The sequence below is a fragment of the Terrapene carolina genome, unplaced genomic scaffold, assembly GCF_002925995.2.
Source record: "Terrapene carolina triunguis isolate 2854851 unplaced genomic scaffold, T_m_triunguis-2.0 Scaffold24, whole genome shotgun sequence".
NCBI lineage: Eukaryota > Metazoa > Chordata > Testudines > Emydidae > Terrapene > Terrapene triunguis.
In genome coordinates this window covers 3,349,954-3,374,455 of record NW_020664375.1, presented here as the reverse complement: position 1 = coordinate 3,374,455, position 24,502 = coordinate 3,349,954, and the positions used below count along the sequence as shown (strand labels likewise).

General features: G+C 41.7%; 1 protein-coding gene across 1 annotated transcript in view; it reads left to right on the top strand.

Annotated features, from left to right (window-relative positions):
• The first annotated feature begins 5,219 nt into the window (after positions 1 to 5,219).
• The window catches only part of LOC112114833 (amine oxidase [flavin-containing] B-like), a 50,428-nt gene continuing 31,145 nt past the window's right edge, over positions 5,220 to 24,502 (top strand). The window contains exons 1-3 of the mRNA XM_029911147.1: positions 5,220 to 5,316; positions 13,699 to 13,793; positions 14,284 to 14,421. Coding sequence (XP_029767007.1) covers positions 5,220 to 5,316; positions 13,699 to 13,793; positions 14,284 to 14,421 — 330 coding nt within the window. The remainder of the gene's footprint in view (positions 5,317 to 13,698; positions 13,794 to 14,283; positions 14,422 to 24,502) is intronic.

The window sequence follows — 24,502 nt, the reverse complement described above, 5'->3', positions numbered from 1 at the left end:
GAATTATTATCTTGTCCCTTTCCTTTGATTTGTTATTTTGCCTTTCACCGCTTGGCACCGGTATGAGCGGTGCTGCACCTGATAACTGGCTGTTACACATTCCAATTTCTGCATCTGGCTTTTGAGGTCGATTAGAGTTTAAACATGGAAGGACTTTGGTTCATTTAGGCCTAGTGCAGGAAGGCTTCATCGACATTCGTGGTCTTCCACCCTCCCGAGTTACCTAGGGTTATGCCTAATGACACCAACACTGGGCTAGATGGACCTTTGGTCTGACCCAGTATGGCCGTCCTTATGTTCTTATGTAATGCTCATTGTGCTAAAATATGCTTGCTTTACTGACACCTCATCTGCCACTTTTCTTCCCTCCACCCTCTCATTTGTTTGTTTTATCCACCTGTTCTGTTCTGATGCAACCTAGATTGTGAGCTATTAGGAGCAGGAATTGCCTCTCTTTTTTAAATAGGTGCTGGTAGGGTGCCTAGCAATACAGGGTCCTGGTTGGAGCCCTCAGGTACTACTACTACTACTACCAATACAAATGTATCTTGTTTCTCCAATAGATCCTTGGGGCTCTGTTCATAAGAACAAAATAGAGAGCATTTAAACCCCATTGGTGTTGATTTTATTTTTACCCCAGTAGAACCTACAACTGATCGTGTTTGAAAAAATTGAAAATAAAAATATTCTCCTGAAGCCTTGAAGGCCCAGTTTTAGCAATTGAAAATTTGCACCTGAAAATAGAAAACACAATGGAACCAATAGGAATCCTTTACTCCACTGTTGGGCACTCCCAGAGTAACTAGAGGGTCCAGTTCTGCCCTCAGCTACCACCGCCTTGATTTTGAAGGGAATTGTACCCATGTAACTGGAATGAAACTGCACCCTAAGGCCCTGATCTGCACATGTGCACACAGTTGCATCATGTAGAGACTCACTGAAGTTAATGGAGCTCCACACAGGTGCAGTGAACTGCTTGCATGCCACAATTTGCAAGATTGGGGCCTAAGATGCTATAGCTGTGCTTAAAACTGTCCAGATTCCATAATACCTAGCAGATACCCTGCTTGGAACAAATCCAGCTGGAATGATTTCAATGACAGTTGTTATCTTTTTTTTTTTTCAATACTGCCATCTGTGCAGTACATGAATTGCATAAAAGTATTGTACTAGGAGAAGGGTCATTGATAACTATGGGCCAGATTCTATAAACCTGTCTCATGTTAAGCGATATTAACTCACAGAAGTACTCCCATTGAGGTCAATGGGAAAGTTATAGAATCAGGCCTGCTATGGAGCAGACTCAGTATATGCACTAGTCTGTGAAATATCAACAAAAAAAAATTGTGCTTGCATATCCCAGGCAGAAATTTTTTATCCCTGTACAAATATTTGAAACAAACAAGCATATTGACAGTCTCTGCACCTTAGCGTTTCTGAAACTGTCACTTCTTGGAAGCTCTCACGCTGTTACAGAGTGATATTCATTTTAATGGCATTCAAAACTGCATTCGGTGCATGTACTATAGTGACCAAAAGTATTGCTCTACTTCTACAGAGCTATTTCCTGCAGAGAAGTTTGTCTGCCTTAACATTTTCTCGGGTGACTCTGACTGTAGTATCTAACCGCTAAGGTATTTAATATAATGCAGATTTCCTGAAGAATTAAGGCTAACAAACTAGCTAACATGGCCCTCTTTTATTTAATTGAACCATCATATAAAATGGCATGGTGAAAGGACTGTCCTCTTCCTGAAAGCATATGTATTATGTATGTGTTAGTTCAATAAATGGCATCAGATAGGGCATGGCTTCTCAGCCTCATAGTATCCAGGCCATGCTGTAGCACATCACAGAAGTTCTGAATAGCATCCTGGCTGAGACTGTACCTTGGGATTGCACTTGTGAGCAATACTGTCATCTAGAAATGCAGGAGCAACTTGGATGTTGAAACATCCCCAAGATGCAAGCCTCTCTCTTCAGCGGTAAAAGGTGGGATTATCTATTATGTCCTCATTTGCCTTAGCAACATCACTGTCATGTGAACTGATTTTCGGCCAGTTAACTCTCCTCCATCGCTGTTGCTTGCGTACAGATCACAGTGTGTCTACTGAAAATGTAATGCACACTTGTAATGTTCTTTGAAAGAGCAAAAAACCTCAACCTTTCAGTAAAGTCAATAAAAATTAAAAAATGCCCGCATAACCCACCTCTCCCATCAAATTGAAACTGGGCCAAGGTTAGGGCTTTAAAAACTAATATATGATGTCTTGCTGGTGATGGTGTCACAAGCCATTATTTCCTTGAAAACATTTCTGTTAACTAACAATGAGCGAGCACAGAGGTAAAGGTGATCAGTGCCAGGTTTAATCTCTCAGTTGCTGAGTGGTAATCAGATTGTGTTCATTAGAGCAGTCAGCAACATAAAAACAATGTTATTAAATACCAGTTTCTAGCACAGTAATGCAATAAAGATGATATAGGGGATTGCAAAGAAAAACAAAACATGGGGAATTGCTGCTTAGCTGTGAACAAAAGATGTGTGTCCTCTCCATTTCTCTGCCCTAGGATCTGTTGTTTTCAATATTGTAGTGAGCTGCACCATATATCATGCTGCTGAGACTAAACTTGGAGGGTGTTTTAAAGAAAGTGCTAAAAAATAGGTCAGGGAGCCAAAAGTGTAACCAGACAGGCTTTGCATTTTAATTTTAGAGTAATGTGGTCTGAACAAAAGCTACCATATTTTCCATTAGCAGAGCTAGTTTTTGTAGCCTGTGAAATTGGCACAGAGGGTTGGTTCCCCTGATTCATGGAGCCATGACTGTTTTTCCCACCACCCCGACCTTGCCTCTTGCTCTGTAACTTCAATTTTAATCAAATTAATTTATTCATATGGCATATATTCACTTTGTTGTCTGCTGTTAGCTCCAGACTGAGAAGTAGAGCATCAGAGATTATAGATAATAGATAATGACTATTGTGGTGAAGAAGTGTATTCCTCATTGCAGTTTCTTTCCCCACGTGCCCTCCTCCCACTCCCCCAGCAATGCTGACAACTCCTAATTTTATAGTAAGTCTCATATGTGATGTTTTTTCTTAAAGCTTCAGCTCTTGAAGTCAGTTGATTTTGTGGGAATGTCAGCTTTCATTTGAAAAGAGAAAGTAAATTTCTAGCCCTCTTGACTGTGGAAAATAACTTGAAAATGTGACTGCTACAGCTCAGAAACTACAAGGCAAACAAAAAGAGCCCCAAATGTATTATTTTAAAATGTCATGCTTTTAAGTGAGTTCCCCTGCCCAGAGATCAGCGGTAAATAGAGTAGCTCTGCTGCATGGGTGTTACCATTTTCACCATTAGAACCTAGCCTGTGCCTCAGTGGAAGTGGTATCTGGGGTGAGCTATTTTGAAAGCATTAGCTCCTTTGAGAGGATTGCCTCAATTTACCTTGACAAACATTATGATGGGTTTTTGGTTTTACTGTTATCAATACATGTTTGTGTGCACAGTACCGGGGCTAGCCCTTGGAAAACTGTCAGGGTTTTCTTGGCTGGATCCCTAGATATTTTTTTTTTAATTGTAATCTTTGCTGTTTATTCATTAAAATCCATACTTCTCTTTTATTTAAGGAAGGAAAAGATCTAGGAAGATCCAACTGCAGAGATTTATGCATCTATGTATGATGAGCTCCCGGTAGTTTCAGGGAATAGTACAGGACAAGTATGACCAGTGCAGTTTCCTCACCCTCAACATGCCATTTTAGATTGGCCAGGGAAGTTGTTAAAGATGCATTTGATGTTTATTACCTTTGGCAGTTATTTATGAGGCAATTAGAACATCTGATTGACTGGCATTCAATCTTTCTCCTGTTATTGTGGTTATTATTTATTAATCATGTTTATTACAGTTGTGCCTGAGGGTCAACCAAGAACAGGATCCCATTGTGCAAGGCACTGTACAAACTCAGAGTAGTAGACAGTTCCTGCCCCAAAGAGCTTCAAATCTAAATAGACAAGACATAACACAAGGTGGGGGAAGGGGTAGAACATATAAGCAGAGTGAACTCTGTGATGGCAGCCAATGACACTTTTGGGGGTTCACTCTGCTTATATGTTCTACCCCTTAGGACTGGGTTACTTAGGACTGGGTCAGCTAAAGGGAAGGAAGAGGGGACACTGAAGGGAAAGGAGTGAGGGGACAGGGAAGGGGACAAGAAGGAAAGAAGGGCATGTGTGGAGTGAAGCTGAATTGAAGAGACTTTGAGGGAGAGTTGGAGTAAGGGCTGAGAAAGTCCAGTCATAACTGTAGAAAGTTCTCCAAATGTCCAGAGTTCCAGAGATTCCTGCTTTGGCTGCTTCTGCTCCTACTGGCTGGAATCTCTGGCTAGCTTCTTGATGCAGATTTCCCCCCAACCCCTGTGGCAGGAGGCGGGGGCGGCAATACTTAGGTCCTAGAAGAATTAAACTGAGGAATTTGTTGATAATTTTCAAGTTACAGACATTAGAGATTGTTTACCTTAGAAAGGAGACTGATGAGAGGACATGGTAAAAATAAAGAAAGGTATAAAGAAAATAGATCAGGAACGCTAAATATTAGAGACCAGGGTGAGACCTAATGTGGGGGCCAGATTATCCTACATCTGTCTGTTTGCAAGGTTCTTCTCTGAAGCATCTTGTACTGGCCATGGTCAGAGACAGAACAGTGGATTAGATGGACCACTGGTCTGATCCAGTCTTGCAGTTCCTGTGTTCCTATTAATTAACGACCATGAAAATGCTAAATCTTTAGTAGATAGTCTGAGAGAGACAGAAGGGAAAGATGATCTTGTGGCTAAGGTATTGGACTGGAATTTGAGAAATGTGGCTTCAGTTGCCACCTCTAATAGGCACACTTTGCATGGTGAAGGGCAAATCATTTAATCTTTCTTTGCTTTACTTCCCCATCTGTGACATGGGGATAATAATCCTTCATCATTTTGTCTGTTTAGATTGTAAAGTCTTCAGGGGAGGGCCTGTCTCTGTGTAGTGTCTAGCACAATGGGGTCTTGATCTTGGGTGGGGCCTCTAGGTGCTACTGGTGTGTGTGTGTGTGTATATAGAAAATGGCCTTTACACCATGAAAAGATTACTGATTCCAGAACACACATTTACCTGGAAGAATTGACTGTTGAGAAAACAACTCTCACATTAAAAACTTGTGGGTATGGGTATTACTGGAAGGAATGGGAGGAGATTATCATATTCCTGAAATTCTTGTGCTGTTGGAAGAAGAGGAGAGCCAAGGGAAGGACTGTGGGGTTGATGTCCCAAACCTCAAAGGTCTGTCCAGTAACAGAGAAGAAGGATGGGCGAGTGGTTAAGGCAGTAGTCTGGGACTCTGGAGACGGGAGTTCAAGTTTCTGCCCTGTGACTGTGGGCTAGTCACTTAGGCTCTGTGTGCCTCAGTTCCCCATCTTACAGATGGAGATACTAACACTTCCTTACCTCACAAGGGATTTGTGAGGATAAATACATTACAGTTTGTGCCATGCTCAGATAATATGACAATGGGGCCATCAAAGTGCTTAAAATAGAATCCATGCTCCTCCTCCATGTTGCAGAACTCACCAATCTTGTGGGCTGCTATGGCAAATGAAATCTTGGTAACCCAAGAGCTGATGTTGACGGACACAAGGGCTCCATGCAGGTGGCCTTGTTTTCCTGTGGATGCCCTGATAATCCTCAGGTTCTAAAGAGATAATCCACTGTTTGGTCTGTGGGGGAAGAATGTGTGCATGTTGACCCCTCTTCAAATTATTTGTCAAAATGTCCCTGTAGGAAGATATTTTTGTTTGCTTCTCCCAGGAACCCATTTCCATGGGATTTTCTGCAGAAAGAGGTAAATGAACCTGAAGAGAGATTTTTAAAAAATGATCCATTTACTCCTTCATAGACAATGGTAGTACTGGAGACTTAGTATGCTGCAGAGCTGTTGTGCTTAGTTTGAGGGAGAAGGAAAGTCATGACTGACCTGTTGTATGCAGCTTTAACAATCCAAGGAACAACAATAGGCTTTTCTCAATACACAGAAATTATATGGAAATGCTGTAAGTATCATTTAGAAAGTACTGGAGGTTCAACTTATCCTGTGTTTTGCAATACAATTCTCATCAAAATACTAAGGTTTAAAATTGAAAGAGTTTTACAATCCTAATGAAATGTATACTGGCTCTGGATAGAGTGGGGTCTGAGCTCTAAAATTGGGATCCACTTTAGAACACCCCAAATTTCATCTTGGCTCTGGGGCTTCTTTTTATCTTAGGCTACGTCCTCACTACAGTGTGTGTGTGTGTGTGTGTGTGTCAATTTAAGATACGCAAATTCAGCTACGCGAATAGCGTAGCTGAATTCGACGTATCGGAGCCGATTTACCCCGCTGTGAGGACGGCGGCAAATCGACCTCCGCGGCTCCCCGTCGACGGCGCTTACTCCTACCTCCGCTGGTGGAGTACAAGCGTCGATTCGGGGATCAAATGTCACGTCCTGACGAGACGCGATAATTCGATCCCCGAGAGATCGATTTCTACCCGCCGATTCAGGCGGGTAGTGTAGATGTAGCTTCAGAATACAGAGTGGGGGGCAGTGGAAAAATTTGGATCAGATCTGAGTTTGGATTCTGCACTTGGACAAAGTCTGAGCCTATCTCTATGCTTTGAACAACTGACAAAAGATCACAGCTTTTGTTGTCTCACTTATCAGTCTTCTTTCTCTTATTTTAAGGAAGCTGGGAGGAGGATGTTGGTGGGGAAGTTCTATTATTTAAAACTCTGTTCCAGGATGTTCAGCAGGTACACCAACAACAACAAAAAGGACTGAAATATGCTTGGATTTTATATGAAATAATTGTTATGATTGAAGATGCTTCAGTAAAACAGTCACTTGAATGCAAATTACTGTCTGATGGAGAAACAATTTCCATAGCTTGAACTCACAGTATAAAAGCCCTTAGAAGACAATCTCATCCCAGTATCTTCAAGTGGATGCATTTTGATATCAGGTTGCCATAGTAACTTCTGAAGGCTTGCTGCTTTTGCCTTGTTTAACCTGTTCTAAGCACAACTGTATCCTCAGTCTGAGGCTTCAGATAAGACCTGTCCTCTTTGCTTCTTTATTGTTTGTATTAATTTTCTAGGTATTGATTCTCATGGAGGAATCAGAGTTAAGGCTACTGCATTGCCATGACAGCACTCAGTATGTCTTTTTCATTATGTGAATTAGATGTAGATATAACTCTCTTTTCTTTTGAAGTAAGCAAGTCTGTAATGGAAGCTGTACTAAATTATTGTCCTCTGAACTGGTGACAAAAGATAGCTGGTGCTTTTTTTCTTTCTTAGGTGAAAATTTCACTGTTCCTTACATAGCAATCAGTGTGTGTAGAAATCTCTCTGGAAAAAATACCATTGTGATAAAAAATATCCTGCAGAAGAAATCTGAATGATAAGGGCAGTAATCATATTTTTAGACACATTCCTTTATGTTGATCTGTTTGTCTAAACTCTAAAATCTTAGGCAAAGTTAAAGGGATTGCATTCTGTTTGCAATCCAAGAAAAAGAGACAGGTAAACCAGCAGCTGTGCTGAAATGTGTACAGTTCTGAACACCTGACAAGATTTCATACCACGGAAGAGATTTTTTCCTGGACTTTGCTTTATGGAGTCAATACTTGCTTATTCTGTTCATAGGAGTTTAAAAAATAACCTCTGAGTCCACACAAAAGGTATAATTCTGAATTTGGTCCAGAAACAGGGTTACCATTTGTATGCTTTTCCCATTGCAACTCTTACTACATTTTTAAACAGCTTTCTCCCATCCCCCGCAAAATGTAGCTAACAAAATGGTGCCAGTCATCACTATGTTAATTTATTTCTAAGTTATATCATTGTCCCCAACCCTTTGGCTATAAATGTATCATTTAGGTTCTAAGTTTTCTGGGCAAGGAATTGTCTCTTCATTCAGCATTATCATTATTAATAAAATCTGGGTAATTATATTTATCTTCTTTTGTAAAGTGCTTTGAAATCTATTAATGAAAAGTAATATATAAGATCTAGGTATAATTACACTGCTCTACAGCCAAAATGTTTCTGAAATAAATGTAGTCAAACTTTACTAATTCTGGGTCACTGAGAATGAAAATGATGCTTAAAATTTTTGATTGGCTCTAGTTTTCAAGATATGCTATTGGGTCAGTATATACGACCCTTGACTTGGGAATGGCGGAGGATAAGTGAGTTATAAAGGGAAGGGATCTCAATTTAAACCAGAAATGACTAAAATACATCTTTGACTGGATCTATGAATAAATCTATGACTGGGTTTGGACAGTACTTGCTTTTTAGGCAAAACAATGAATGATGCAATCTGAAGCTGGTATTGCATCATGCATGATATGAATTGCATCATGTTATTCATAGAAGTCATGGATGATGCAATCATAACGAAGCTTACATCACTCTGCTGAACAAATTGCCCTATATCAGCTCTAGAAATCATAGAGTGTCATGCTCTCTTATTTGTCAGTGTTTGATTTTGCAAAGGGACACATTTCTGTTTAGCCAAAGTGAGCAGAGATGCCTCGTACTTGTGTGAACAGTGCAGATAACTTCTGCTATGTTTGTGGTTAAGTGACTTTTGCATCACAAAAGCGCAGTATAACCACTATGGTTAAGAAAGCCTATCACCTTTATTTTGGCTGCAAAACTGGAGATCAGGACAAGAGGTGGGCCCCACACATATGCTGCAACACTTGTGCAACAAATCTTCGCCAGTGGTTGAACAGGAAAAGGAAATCTATGCCTTTTGCAGTGCCAATGATTTGGAGAGAGCCAACAGATCATACCAGCAATTGTTACTTCTGCATGGTGCCTCCAGTTGGGAAAGGTGTGTCAAAGAAGAAAAAGTGGACTGTGCATTATCCAAACATTCCATCAGCTATACGCCCAGTACCCCACGGAGAAGGACTACCGGTTCCTGATGCACCAGAATCATTCTCACTGGAGTCAGACGAGGAAGAGGATGAAACTTCTGGTCCTGAACCATCAATGTCACAGGACCCACATTTTCTCCCATCCTCCTCCTCTGAACCACACCTCATAACACAAGGTGAACTGAATGACCTTGTCAGGGATTTGGAACTACCCAAGAGTAAGGCAGAGCTGTTGGGCTCCAGACTACAGCAGTGGAATCTCCTGGCAGGTGATGTTAGGGTTTCCATGTTCCATGACCGTCAAAAGGATCTTGTCCCATTCTTCTTCATGGAAGGTGATCTTGTAGCCTGCAACAACATCGATGGTGTGATGGCAGCCCTCAACATCGTTCATGATCCAGATGAGTGGAGACTGTTCATTGATTCATCGAAGACGAGTCTTAAAGCAGTTTTACTGCATAATGGCAATGTTTTGCCATCAATTCCAGTTGGTCATGCAGTCCATATGAAGGAAACCTATGACAACATGAAACAACTTTTGAGGTGCATAAACTATGACCAACATCAGTGGCAGCTTTGTGGCGATTTGAAGGTTGTTGCTCTCTTGCTTGGTCTGCAGACTGGATACACAAAGTTTGCTGTTTTCTCTGCGAATGGGATAGTCGTGCAAGAGATTCCCACTACATCAAGAAAGATTGGCCACTCCGACAGTCATTGGAGCCTGGGAGGAAAAGTGTTCAGCATCCACCACTTGTTGAATCAAGGAAGATTTTGTTACCACCCTTACACATCAAGCTGGGTCTGATGAAGAACTTTGTCAAGGCCATTGACAAAACACAAGCAGCTTTCAAGTAGCTCCGTGGAAAATTTCCAAGGTTAAGTGAAGCTAAGATAAAGGAAGGTGTCTTTGTTGGTCCTCAGATTCGTGAACTTCTTCGAGATGATGCATTTGACCATGCCCTGCGTGGCAAGGAAAAGATGGCATGGAAAGCCTTCCAGTTAGTGGCAATAAATTTTCTCGGAAACAACAAGGCAGACAACTACAGGTTGTTGGTGGAAAACCTCCTCAAGGCATACAAAAGCCTTGGTTGCAACATGTCACTAAAGATACATTTTTTGCACTCTCATCTAGATTTTTTTCCACCGAATTGCAGCGCAGTGAGCGACGAGCACGGCGAGCCATTTCACCAGGACATTGCAACAATGGAGAAATGCTATCAGGGCAAATGGAGCCCATCAATGCTTGCAGACTATTGCTGGACAGTGACAAGAGATGATCCATTTAATGAATACAAGAGACAAGCCAAGCAGCGCCGAGTAGACACTGAATAGGACTAAACTATGTACATAATAGTTTTTTGCCTTTTGTTTCATAATAAATTTTATTTATATAACTCTTTTGCTGATTTTTAAAGTGTTACATAAACAGGACAGGTGAAATATTATCATGTAAAGCAATCATAAACACATGAAAAGACCTAGGTTTACAATTTATGATTAAAACTCTACTATCTACACAATATACATAGACATAAAATGTAAAAACTTAAATATCTTAGAAACAGTAGCCAATCAGTTGTTTTAATTGTCATATTTGAATTCAGCACATCAAAATACATAATAAATAGCACATTTTATCTCTGAAGCAGACGACTTCTCAAAAATTGTAGACCAGTGTTATTATTTATTACAGTGGCATCTAGAGGCCCCCATCATGGATTTGGGTCGTGTTGTGCTAAGTGCTGTACAAACACAGGACAAAAAGATGATTCCTGCCCCAAATTGCTTAGAATCTATGTATGAGATGAGAGACAACAGGGTGGATACAACAAGTAGATGGGGAGAGAGCAGAAGGCAACAACAGACAATACTGACAGTACATCAGCATGATAAGCGGATTAAGCCCCATTCCTAATTGGAGCTTTTGGGTGCTATTGTAATATAAATGATTAATAATATCATTGACTCTTGCTTTGGCAGATTTAATAATGGTCTGTTATGATGGACACTGCATTTTTCAGCGCTCCAATCTGTTTCCAGAAGGATTTTTAGACAGTAAAACAATCTCTGAATGGAAAGTGTTTGACGCTCTGGCAAGCATTTGAACATACTGAATATTTTTTACTCTCAAAATATGCTGTTCCTGCCTTATAGTCTGCTCCTTTTATGGGAAAGGTCAGGTTTTAACTGCATTTGGCAGACTCTCATTTGCTCTGTTATGGGGTATGAAGAGCCCATTGTATCAGGGTTATTTGAAAGCTTGCTGTACTTATTGGTATGCTGAAGTGAAAAGTTGAGGTAACCTTCAGAATGGGGTGGGCAAAATTTTTGGCCCGAGGGCCATATCTGGGTATGGAAATTGTATGGCGGGCCATGAATGCTCATGAAATTGGGGGTTGGGATGCGGGAGGGGGTGAGGGCTTTGTGGTGGGTCCAGAAATGAGGAGTTCAGTGTGCGGGAAGGGGCTTTGGGTTGGGGCACAGGGTTGGGGTGAGAGGGGGAGTGAGGGTTCCAGCTCGGGGTGCAGGCTCTGAGGATGAGGGTTTGGGGTGCAGGAGGATGCTCTGGGCTGGGACCAAGGGGTTTGGAGGGCAGGAGGGGGATCAGGGCTGGGGAAGGGGGTTGGGGCATGGGAGGGGGTCGGGGTGCAGGCTCCGGGCAGGGCAGAAGCAGCGGCATGTCCCCCCCTCCGGCTCCTACATGGAGGCGCAGCCAAGCAAATCTGCATGCTGCCCCGTCCACAGACGCTGCCCCTGCAGCTCCCATTGGCTGTGGTTCCCAGCCAATGGGAGCTGCGGGGGTGGTACTTGGGGCAGGGGCAGTGTGCAGAGCCCCTTGGCTGCCTCTACATGTAGGAGCCAGAGGTGGGACATGCTGCTGCTTCCAGGAGCTGCACTGAGCCATGGTACGCACGGAGCGGGGCAAGCCCCGGACCCTGCTCCCTGGCGGGTGCTCAAGGGCCGGACTAAAATGTCTGAAGGGCCAGATGCAGCCCCTGGGCCGTAGTTCGCCCACCCCTGCTTCAGAAGCTACTCCACTGTGGCTGGAAGTAAACACTGTTGTGTAAAGATAATTCCGAGATCTTCTATCACGCTTTTCATCAGTAGGTCTCAAAGTGCTTTACAAAGGAGCTCAGTATTATTATTGCCATTTTACAGATGAGGAAACTGAGTCACAAAGGGGAAGTGACTTGCCCAAGGTTACACCACAGACCAATGGCTGAGCTGCGAGTAGGACCCAGGTCTCTAGAGTTCCAGTAACACTCTTTTGATGTTACTGTGTAAAGGTATTCACTGTTGAAACCCTGGAGATAGGTTAACCACATGTGCTGGTTCTCAGTCAGGCCTGCTGGGGAATTCACAATGAGTTGCAGAGGGACTGCAAGCCTAAACCCCTGGTCTGGAGGGAGAGAGATGCAGGTCTCCACCTGAGAGAAGTGATGGCTTGGACCCTGAAACTTTAAATGGGTGCCCTCAAGAAATACCAGATGTGTGGGAGTCAAAGGTGCAGTTAACCCTGAAAGCTGTAACGGCAACTATGGGAAATTACGAGCTGATAATGAGAGAGAATGAATTGTCATCAGCTCCAGCTACCAACATCACCTATACTTAAAGTTGCCTGACACTTCTTATTGGCAGGGGAGTTACCCTGTTAGGGATGTGCCTTTTGCTGCCCCCATGAAAATTTACCCATATATGACCAAGTTACGAGCCTCGGAAAAATCTGTTTTTACGTGGTGAGCAGAGACTTGTTAAAGTTTGGCAACTAAATTCTCTGAAGATTCTGTTTGCGTTGAGCATGCTTCTCCCTCACAGCTACTCCTGTATGCCAGCCGGACTGTGCATATGCCATTGCCACAGAGAGACTGGGCATGCTGCAACCCAGGGCTGCAGAGACTGAATCTGGCTTTCCCTGCAGTTTCTCCTCCTGGCTGCAGGGCACCAAATCTGAGTACAAGGAGACCGTCTCTCCTGTGCTCTCAATGCTGTCCCTGCTGGTGTCCAGGCAGGAAGGAAGAGAATGAAGTGGTTGTATATAATGCAGAGAGGCAAGGAATGGAACCATGTTCTCTTGGTTACTCACCCTCCATTTCCCTCCTACTATTTGCCACACTCACTAGTTCTGTTTAGTTTTTAGTTAAAGTATAAGCTCTTAAGGGCAGGGAACCTGCCTTCTGACTTCTTCTAAACATGAATGGACTCTAAAATGCTTTAGCTTGGAAAGGAGGCAGCTTAGAGCAGGCTTGACCAAATCATTCAAAATGAGGACAGGCCTAATATAAACTTGATTCCGTCCATTTTACCTGGTGGGTTTTAAAGAAAAGACAACACTTGCAGAAATTAGAGAACAGAATTAGAAAATAAAATACCCCCCCCCCCCCCGCAGAGAACTGCATGTGTATGTGTGTTCTGTGTACAACAATATGACTGTTTCTCTCATTGTTACCCAGCTAGGGCTGCCTTACAGAAGGGCTAAACTCACTCTACCCCAGTTGACGCCACTGGGAGCTGAAGGTGCTTGGCACATGTGAAAATGTGACCACTATCTTGTTTTATATTTACCTTTAGTTGCCTTTGGGGATTCTTTTCCCCCCTTACAAGCTCTTTATAGTCAAAATTCATGACACCTCTTACTAAATGTCTGGGGGTGCTGACTACTGACTGTCTAGAAGCCACGCAGGCTACAGAATCCACTGTGTGGAGTTGTTCAGTGTTGTTTCTCATTTGTCCTTTAGGTCTGTCGGCAGCCAAGTTGCTGACTGAATCAGGGCTGAGTGTTGTGGTGTTGGAAGCCCGTGACAGAGTTGGAGGAAGAACTTTCACTGAAAGGGTAATTATCTCCACAAATAGTATCTAAATTATTGCACTTATTTTTTGAGCAGAGCCTCCCGCATACTGAAGAACCCCTCATGAGGGTAGAATTCCAGGGCTGTGGCATGTAGGGAAGTCCTTGACAGTGCTGAACCAGGGGCAAGAAAAAGTATGGAGTGTCTGTGGTGACACAGAATTTTCCAGGATATTTGCAGGTTCTGGGGTTATCACACCTCCCCTCCCACCTGTTCCATGGAAGGAAAAGATGAATGATTATATATGTAGCAAAAACTGCCCTTGGAGAGATGCTCTGGAGAAATGTCTCTAAAGAGAACCAATGCAGAGTTTTCACCTCTGTGGCTTCCTCTTGCAGGTTTTCTCCGGGGCAGGGGTGGGGAATCTGGCCTCAAATACTCAATTAACATAAATAGTTTCTCTGGATTACATTGTTTATCTCATGATTGATTGCAAAGGGCTTATCTTTCTTCTTTTGTCTTTTGGGAAACCAGAATAAGCAAGTCCAGTATGTGGACCTTGGAGGAGCATATGTGGGGCCGACACAAAATCGCATCCTGCGGTTGTCTAAGGAGCTAGGAATAGAGACGTATAAAGTGAATGAAGTAGAACATCTTATTCACCATGTCAAGGTAAGGTAGAATGCATCTCTAAAACACAGCGATGTAGATGAGTGTAGATTGTTGTTAGTTGCTTTTTTTAATTTCTGTGGGGATGTCACCAGTTTAGAAGTACTATCTCCTATATTGCCTTTTAAAAAAAATTGGTAGCAAAGTACCATAAACATGTCCTGCTAATTAATCCATTTATGAAGTTTTAATGTAACAATTTGTGCTTACATATTGTGCCTTCAATTAAAAGATAAATGCATCAAACTCGAAGGTCAATGTTTCTGACAGTGATCACTGACTCTAGGTTACTCTTTTTTTGGTGCACTGCTCGGGCTTCCTGGGGCCTGACTTTCAGAAGTGCTGGAGACTCACAACTGCATCTGAAGTTAGCAGAAGCTGTGGATGCTCAGCACGCTTGAAAATCAGGCCCAAGATGTCTCCAGTTGGGCACAGCTAAGGCAGTGGCTACTTTTGAAAATTTTGGACTAAGAATTAAACTTTACAAGTCAAATATTAGACCAATTTTACTGATGGGGGAACTAAAATACAGAGTAAGTAATGCTCTGATTTCACGAGGTGCCGAGTGCCCTGGGACTTGAGGGTGCTCAGAAGCTTGTGCAAACACGTCCCAAATGACTTGTCCAGGATCTGAAACAAGACATCTGTGTGGCAGATCGGGTAAAAGCCCAGATTTTCTGAGTCCTTGTTCTATGCTCTGACCCAAAAGAGTGTCCTTCCACCTGTTAAACATGGAACAATGGTGCATCTTCCCAGAGGAGAGACTTTCCAAGTTTTGCAGCTGCTTCTGTGGAAATGAGCTTCAAATTTAATGTTACACACATGAGTAAAACACTATGAAAAGCTATTGTTATATGGTCTTGTGACAGGTGAAACGTTTCAGCCAGTCAAGTTTCAGGATTTCTGATGCTTAATCAAAGTTTAAACAAAAATTCAAGGGACTTAAACAGCAACTGCAACAAAAGATCTGCACTCTCATAGATTTTTCTCAACTGTTTTTCCCGCTTGATTCTTATGAAAAATAAGCCTCTTTTCAAAGCCAATGATGCAGCTTTTTATGCTGGCATTGAACAGTTGTTATTCCTGAACTAGCATACATGAGACCATAGGACAGAATGTACATAATGTATCTTTTATATTATAATAAGAATAAAATTGATGAGATATCAAATGCTGTCATGGGTTAAATATTTCTTTCTTTAAAAGTAAACGTTTTGATTTCACCCATGATTATTTTTTCCATTCACCTCTATATTTATCGAACAATGGGAGAATATTGTTATAATATTATTGTCACAGATCCACAGGGCAGGATCTGCCTCTGGTCTTTAAACAGTTTTTCTGGAGGTCTCTCTCTTGGTGATAAGCCCTGGGCTTCCACTTTTCTCAAGGAAGGGCCGTGATTCTGCTACTTTGAGATTGGGTTTGTGGCTTCAGCACCGCTGTGTCTCACTGTGGCTTTTTCAGCAGATCCAAAGTAGCTTGGAACCCCGTGGGAGACTTTTCTTCTTGGGAGGTATGCAACCAGCAGATGTTTTCAGTGACACAGGACAACCTTTTCAAAACAAGCCATTATTAATTAGAAAACAGGAGTATGGTATTTAGGCACGCTGGGTCAAGAAAGTAAATCAAAGCCAAATTGTATAACTCTTGCCTGACTTGATCGTTGATCCTTGTTTAGTTAGGAGGGTCCCTCTTTGCCCTTGCAGCTAACCTCCCTCTGTCTCTGTGATTGCCAACCTGTCATCTTTTCACTGACACCCTGGGAAGTCCCTTGCAGCTCACCCAGACCCCCTCCTTTTTCTAAGGTCTTTGAGGTTTTCTAATGTTGTATTGTTCCCTTTGATTTCTCTGTTCTCAGCCTTGGCATAACAGCTGTGTTTCCAGGTTTGGCAGAGGAGTTGCCTCTTCAAAGCTTTGAACCTGGCTGTTGTGCTTGAATTTTTGCTGGGATGTTCCTTATTTAGACCATTGTTTTACATCTTCTGCTCAGTTTCTCTAACAACTCCTCTTGATCTAACTCCATAGTAAGTAACCCATCATAAACACACAGAGGCATGCATCATACTAATAAAAATAATACTGTTTGTCACAGTGTATCATAAATAGAAACCTTAATTACAATTAAATAGTTAGGCTGGATCCTTTACGCGAGACAGAAAGCACATGCACTGGCCAGGAGCTTCTCTGGTGCAGCTAAATCTATTTCATAATCTTGGCTTCCTGCAACTGGATTTCTTGGTTCTTATTTATACAGTGCCTAAGTATACTCCTTTCAGATCTCTTGTCTTTTACCATACAACCTCCCAAAGCTTTTCCCCACATTATTCCAGAAGCAATGCAAGCATTGGAGGCCAGTCTAGTTGGTAACAAATGGAGAATATACTTGTCTGCACCCTGGAATATAGGTGATGATATTAAAATTTTTGACTGAAGTTCTATCCTGTAAGCTGAACTCCAAAAGTTCACAGTGTCCAAAAGTCTGTCAGCTCTAAGTGGGTTCAGATCCAAATACTAACCCAAACTTTGTAGTGAAGGCCAAATCTACTCAAATTCTGGAAGATGTGTCCCTTGGGAAATGGAAGGTATCTATTTTTTTTGTATTCCCTTTCCAGTATTCTAGCAAGGGTCCCTGTGCATCTTTTAAAATCAGCTACTGCTTTTACATATACCCAAGAGCAAAATCAAGCCTTTTCAAGTCAATTTAATTCATTTCAGAGGCTTTTTAAATTCGAATAATGTATGGGTCTTCCTTTGTACTACAAAACGAAAAGACTGAGTCTTGTTTATCTCCGAGTGAGTCCCTCCTCATTAGGCTTTGCCATCTAGATTGACTTCTGTGTTTATTTTTCTTTAATCTTTTTTAAGTGCCCAGATCTACTGCAGGATTCTTTTTCCTTCTTGCTTTTGCATTGCTTATGATACCTTCAGAGACGTTTGAAAATAATAATTCTTGCCCTGCATATTTTGTTTTGGTGAAAAGTGACCTCTCTCTTTGCTAGTCTTCTAAAGGAGATTATATCAACATATTTGTTTTCCTTGCTGTTGTGTCAGCCTTACTGAGAAAAATATTCACAGCTCTGGGACTAGTGTTTGTTTGCTTTTGCTGCCTTTTTGCAGCACTTAAACTATGTATACTTGTAGGCCAAAATTTTCAAACATGCATGCCTAATACATGTATGCCTAATACATGCTTTTTATTTAGCTGTTTAAATAACTGGATTTTCAATGGTTCTAAGCACATGCAGATCCCATTGACTTGAGCTGTGGGAGTTAAGCACTTCTTAAAATCAAACTATTTTTATTTAGGAGCCTAAATATGGATTTAAGAAAATTTTGTCCAGAGGTTTTATTTGCCTTACCAAAATGTTGGCTGTTGTGTTCTACAGGTGGTCAATTGTTGGATTTTTTAAAAAAACAGAAAAAATAGTTATAATCTAGATAATATTTGCCACCTGATTACATCACTGTTAATTTATATCAAATATGGGACCTAAACCATTTAAGTGTCCCTTTAAAGTAATGTAATTAAATATGGGTGTGGGTTTACCATTTGTCAGTATCAAATTATCAACAGATCTGCCTATTTATTTAACTACACCTCTAGCCCGATATAACGTTGTCCTCGGGAGCCAGAAAATCTTACTGCGTTATAGGTGAAACTGCATTATATCGAACTTGCTTTGATCCACTGGAGTGCGCAGCCCCGCCCCCCGGAGCACTGCTTTACCGCATTATATTCGAATTCTTGTTATATCAGGTTGCGTTATATTGGGGTAGAGGTGTATTATTGTATGTCAAACTTGGTCTAATCCCATTATCGATGCCCATATGATCATGAAGATTTGGTGTTTAAAACACAGTTCTGCAATTTTTATCGTGTACAAAATAGAAATTGATTTGTTAAGTGTAATGACTGGAATTAGGAGGCTTTGCTACAAAAAATCCGTGTATAGAACCGTTTTATGTGTTTGAAAGTAATGATCCTCCAACTTTGAATTTAAGAATGTGCTTCTTTCATATAGAAAGAGAACAGTCTACCCTTGCATCAATGCATCTCACACCAGCTGCACTTGCTCATGTCTGTGGCCTTGTCTTTCCCATTCTCGCCTGCAGAGAATTTCCTGATGTACTCACCAGCATCACAATATTCCATTTACACCCGTGTTTCAGCAGCCTGATGGAGCTCACTTCTCTAAGTCCATCCATGAGACTGGGGTGGACTCACTAGTGCTATTTTTATGGTACATTTCTTCGTTATATTTCACACTCATGTTCCTTACCGCAATCAGAACTTTTCATAATATCATGTTTCTCATGTTGCCCCACACCTGGACGTCATCAATATAGGTGGAACAACACATCTATTCCTTTTAAACTTCCTACTGGCTTATTTTGGTGCACTGAAAATACCAAGCAGTAACCTCTGAAAATGATATCTGTCTATCTGTTCTGAAATATACTGTACCTGGAACTTTCCTCATGCAGTGACAATTGCCAAAATCCCACTGGATGTTTCCAAAACACTAAAGGCTGGACTGACCATGTCCTATACAAGTTCAATGCAACAAGGAGCATCCCCATCACAGGGTTGGGGCAGATTCTTGACAGCAAGTACAGTAAGACTGAGCCAGCAGTAACACTGGTGTGCACAGCCTGGGAACTCCTAGGAGGAATTCCAGGTGAGCCAAATTGTCTGGCATGTCACTGAAATCACTTTCTGTTGATAGATGGTGAATATTTACTCTCGTCTACATAAAACCTTTCACTGAAACTACCAATCTGCATTAATGAGAATGCTCATCTGTATCTGTGTAGAAAATCTTTGCAGTCCTCCTGGGTGTGATTCATTTTTGATATTACCGTGGAACTGACAGTGTTATTAAAATGCAGTTTGCTGTGGTCTCGTTTATGAATTATAGATGTGATACCACTGTTGTATTGGGATTTAATTGGCAATGGGATAAGTGATTATTGTATCTCTAGGTACATAGTTCAGTGATGTTTGTGTAGTTCTGTGGTATCAGTGATATGTACATACATTAGAGTTAAGCAATATGATTTATTTTAGTCTGTGACCTGCTTTGCAAAAATTAATGGCAGTTTCTGTTAGCATAGCTTAGAGTATAATGGCTTAAATGGATTTTAAATGACTAGATGAAATTGAAGCAATTTTTCTTAGTGCATATCTTCTTTCTCTGAATGCATTGTAATTAAAGTATGTGAGAATCTTAGTTGCTGTTGGTGATAGGTGACTCAAAATGTCATCATCCTTCCTTCCCCCTGGCCGTTTTTATTGGGGAATATTTAATTGAAAAACTGTGTGCAAGTGGGAATTAGACCACTGAATAGAATCAATTGGTGTCTTTTCAGAAGTTGAGCCTCTCGTGGTTTGAAAATGAAGCCAAATAAATTTAAAGTCACTTTTTAAATTACATGATCACAGAGGGACTTGGTGGTTGACGGTGTTGGTAATGGGGTATGGAACTTTTTGACTTCTAGGTCATCAGCTCACATTTTCCCCAGCTATAAAATGGTCTCAAGAGTGGGGAGAGGTAGCAGTCCACATCATGAAAAACACCCTTGTACAGTCAGCCTCATTGACATTCTCAATAGAGAGGCCAAAGACTGAATGGGGAGAGAGACGAAAATATGGTCTGACCCCCCCCAAGCTTGAGTCTCTCCATGTTGTAGTTGAGGTAGCAATCATTGATGGGCATGTGTAGAAAGCTTGCTCTTGTGCTGTCTCCTTTGGCCCTGCCCTGTGGCTAAATGGACATCTTCACTTTCCAGAGCTGGCCATCTGGCAATGATTGCAAAGAGTGAATTCACAGTTAGATTTTTTTAACAAATGAAAGTATTATAGCAGAGGTAAAAGATGCTATGTGATGTACAGACAAAATTGCAAAAGCAAAGTGGTACAGTACATGGTCACTTCTCTCAGCGCTGTCTGTAGAGCAGATCTGGTCAGAGATGCTAAATCAGTGAAGTTTACTTGAACTCTGGCAACTGTGCCCTTATGGTTTGTGTGTGGATGGAAGGAATAAGAAAAAATTACATGAGCAATCAAGGTTTTTTGATTAATTAGAATTGGCAGATGAATGGAAGGAACCTTTCCGAGTCCTTTCCTTCTGTTTCCTAGGAGATAAGGATAAGCAGCCATAGTACTCACTCAGCTTGTTTAATCCAGGCTGCTTGGAGCAAAGCCTAAATTGCACTCAATTGTAATAACTGTTTTTTTCCTTATATTGCTGATTAAGCATCATCATAGAAACGGAGACTAGACAAATGCTTATTTCATACAGGAACAGCTGCTTGATTCCCGTGGGTTTCACATATGCCTGTTGGAGCTGATCTGGTGTCACGCATCACTTTTAAACAACAAATTTCAGAGCCTGGCGTATCATAAAAATTCGAGTGATCCCAACATTCTCTTCTGTTGTAAATAAAATATATTTTCTGGTTTTGCACAGTGGCCCTATCTCTTTATCAGCGAGTCAACCCAGGGTGATTTTTTTCCCAAACTGAAACTCCTCTCCCCCACATTTTTCTTCTTTAAAAGAACAGAAAAGAAAAAAAAATCCAAAAACACCCACAAAGCTTTTTATGGAATGAAATAGCAAACATTTTCAATGGGTTTAATTTTGTAAGCATTTTTATTCAAGCATAGAAAGGCGCAAAAAGAAAGGCTTGCAATTCCAGATGCAATGGTTTTTAGTAACACTTCTTCCACTGATTGGTATTAATTCTGTGCACTTCAAAAAGCTTATTATAAAGCAAAGCCCCATAATCCTACTGTAGGAGGCAGGCAAGTATCCTTTCCCCTACTCCACCTTTTGCAGATGAGATAATCAAGGATCTGAGAGATTGTACAAGCTTACTTGTTGGCAGAACAGGGAATGGAACTCAGGTCTATAATATGACAGACCCCAGTTTTAGCCACTTAACTCCACTGCCTTTCAGAATGATTGTTCCAAGTGCAGAGGTGAAAGTAAGCCGGTCTGGTCCGGTATGGCACACCGGCAAGAGCCAGTATGCCGTGCTAGACTGCACTGGCTTCCGCAGCGGGGATTTAAAGGGCCCTTTGAATCCCCGCCCAAGCCCGGCTGCCGGAGCTGTGGTGGGGATTTAAAGGGCCCAGAGCTTCGCGGCGGCCGGAGCCCCGGGCCCTTTAATTTGCCCCTGAGCCCCGGGGGCTCCCAGCCACCTCTGCAACTGGGAGCCCCGGGGTGATAAAGAAATTAAAGCCACAGCCGGTGCCCCAGGGCCTTTAAATCTTGAGAGGCCCCCGGCTCTTCTGGTTGAGGTCACGCCTCTTCCAGTTGAGGCCACGCCACTGCTCAGGACTCCGGCCGTACTGGTAAATCCTGTAAGTTACTTTCACCCCTGTTCAAGTGTATGTGCTTGGTTATGTTGCATGTAAAATGGAGATACTCCTGCATATCACCATTTACAAAACACTGACAACCATAGTGGACTAGAATTAATATCAATTGATCAAGTAATTAAAAGCTGTTCTAATGCATATGTGCAAGAGGGCCAAATTAAGGTTGCATAGACGACCTTATTTCCTAACTGAATGCTTGACTTTGCAACTTCAGTGGTCTTTTTGGTTCATATTTTTATATGGAATTAATGTATATATTTCAAATTAGATTGATTACTCCAGCTGTATATTTATAGCGTACAGATGAGTATGGTAACTAATTATCTCAACATATAGAGTCCAAAACAAGAAGAGAGAGAGAATGGAGCTTGTAGTTCAAACTGGCCTTTTTCTAATAAGAAATAAAATTCTTTGGCAACTCTAATACAATTGTATGTGTAGGTCTAGTTGTTCATCACAGCAGTAGATGGCTTGGTTTGCTAGCCAGCATGCTTTAATAAGAGTTATGTTTGCAAAGGAATTAAGTGACAAATTCTGCACAATTTTAGGTGTCTGACTCATTGTGTAAGTGAGTGCAAATTTCCAGATATATTCTGTAGAGCTGCAGCTGAGAAACAGTGGTTTTATATAGATTGAATTTCGTACTGACATAGCTCTTTACCATGTTTCTCTTGCACCTTGTTCCTTGCTGTATCAGACATCACTCATTTTTAAGCAGGGAGGAGAACTGGTATTTTTGTGCACATGCTGTAAATCAGTACAGGGCACCACATACTTACAAACATACATTGCAATGAATCAATTTATAGGGTGACATTTGTGGTGGGATTAGAACCTATGTCTCCAGGGCTGAGACAGTTTAGCTAAAGGAATAACTATGGTAGCATGATGCAGAGAATGCTTTGCACATTACATGCAATTTCTTAGAGTAGTGGTTTTCAACCTTTTTTCATTTGTGGACCCCTAAAAAATTCCAAATGGAGATACAGACCCCTTTTGGAAATCTTAGAGATAGTCTGTGTACCCCCAGGGTCCGCAGACCACCGGTTGAAAACCACTGTCTTAAAATAAGAACAGATTATTTTTATTTAGGATAAATGGGTATGGTGTTTTACAGATGAATGGGACACATGGCTTCCACTTCTAATATCTTACAGACAAAGGGCTGCTTCATCATTCTTTAACACTCTACTCATGGTAGGGGTGGTGCATAAGCACCAGAAGGCATTGTGCCTCAGAGATGCATAGTTTCATTGGGGTCCCCTAGTTGCTGGAAGGGGACAGTAATGGGCAACACCACTTTGTGGGGTGCAATAGAAAATCCTCCCATTACTCTCCCTTGTAACTAGCAAGCTCTGCTGGTTGGAATGTGGGGGAAAGGGCAGACTCATGGCTTCCTTCTTCCTACTCCATGCTCTCTCTCTCTGTTTGCTCCCAGGAGAAAGCACCTGGAACACAACCTCTGCACCCCCAATTCAGGCAATCCCTACTGTGGCTGTGCTACATTTCTATGATTCTATTGTGACTACAATTTTCTCTTTTTATGCCACGGGCTTAATATAATCTAAGAATGGGTGTGCACAGGAGGCTGACACCTATAGCCCTTATATTAGCTAAGCGAGGCATTATTTGTAATGCTGTTTTGTAAAGCAGATGCATGGAATAATTTCCTTTTAGAGCCCCGGTTGGGGTTGTAATATCTGGTGAGACTTTACCTTAAGCTCTTTGGTTCTCTTTTTGTTTGTGTCTACGTTTGATGGTTTGCCTGGTTTTGTTACATTAATTTGCCCGTTGTACAGTCAGCCTCTTCAACATCCTCTGGTACTGTATAACATGGCATCAACCTTTCAAAGCAGCCGAGAGTCCTATACTGAAGCAGGTCCAGCTTCTGCTGTTCTCACCGGGGCTCTATTTTTGGCAAAATCGCACGTGGAGTTATGAATAAAATGCCTTTGAAAATCCATGCCTTTGGGCATTTTGGTACTGATGTTGAGAAGTGAAATTAAATACACAGATGGAGTAACATTTAAAGTTATATTTCTGATGCCAGTCTGACTTGATCATATATATAAAGAAATGGAAAGAGGTAAAAAGTTTGCACATCCTGGCACATGATTTTCATCTATGGGCCTGGCCTTTCTTTGGAAAGCCTTTGGCATCAGTAGTGATGGCCCTACATGGTAAGCTAAAACTAGAATGACTATAGCAGTGCATATGTAATACTGATATCCCTGGATGGATTGTTGGCAGCAGGGATCAAATCTAGGACCTCTTGATCTTAATGCATAAGCCTCTACTGCAAGAGCTAGAAGATGCATTTCTCTTAGCCAGGGCTGTAACAGGCTCATCAATCACTCTAGCTGGTCTAGCCACTACTAGACGGGGGCAGAGTGCCACACTGAGCGGGCATGGCTTACACATACGTTTACATAGCTTGCATCTAAGGCATCTTTAGTTCTAGAATTGTTGTTCTTTATCAAGACTGAAATACCCTTGTGCTATATGAGAAATCAGGCATCACAGTTTTCTACACAGGAGACACGTCTGAGTTCTCCCTTTCTGCAGTTCAAATGCAATAAAAGAGTAAGAAGAATACCAAAACAAGAATATTTTAAGTCAGGGGTCGGCAACGTTCGGCACGCGGCTCGCCAGGGTAAGCACCCTAGCGGGCCGGGCCAGTTTATTTACCTGCTGACG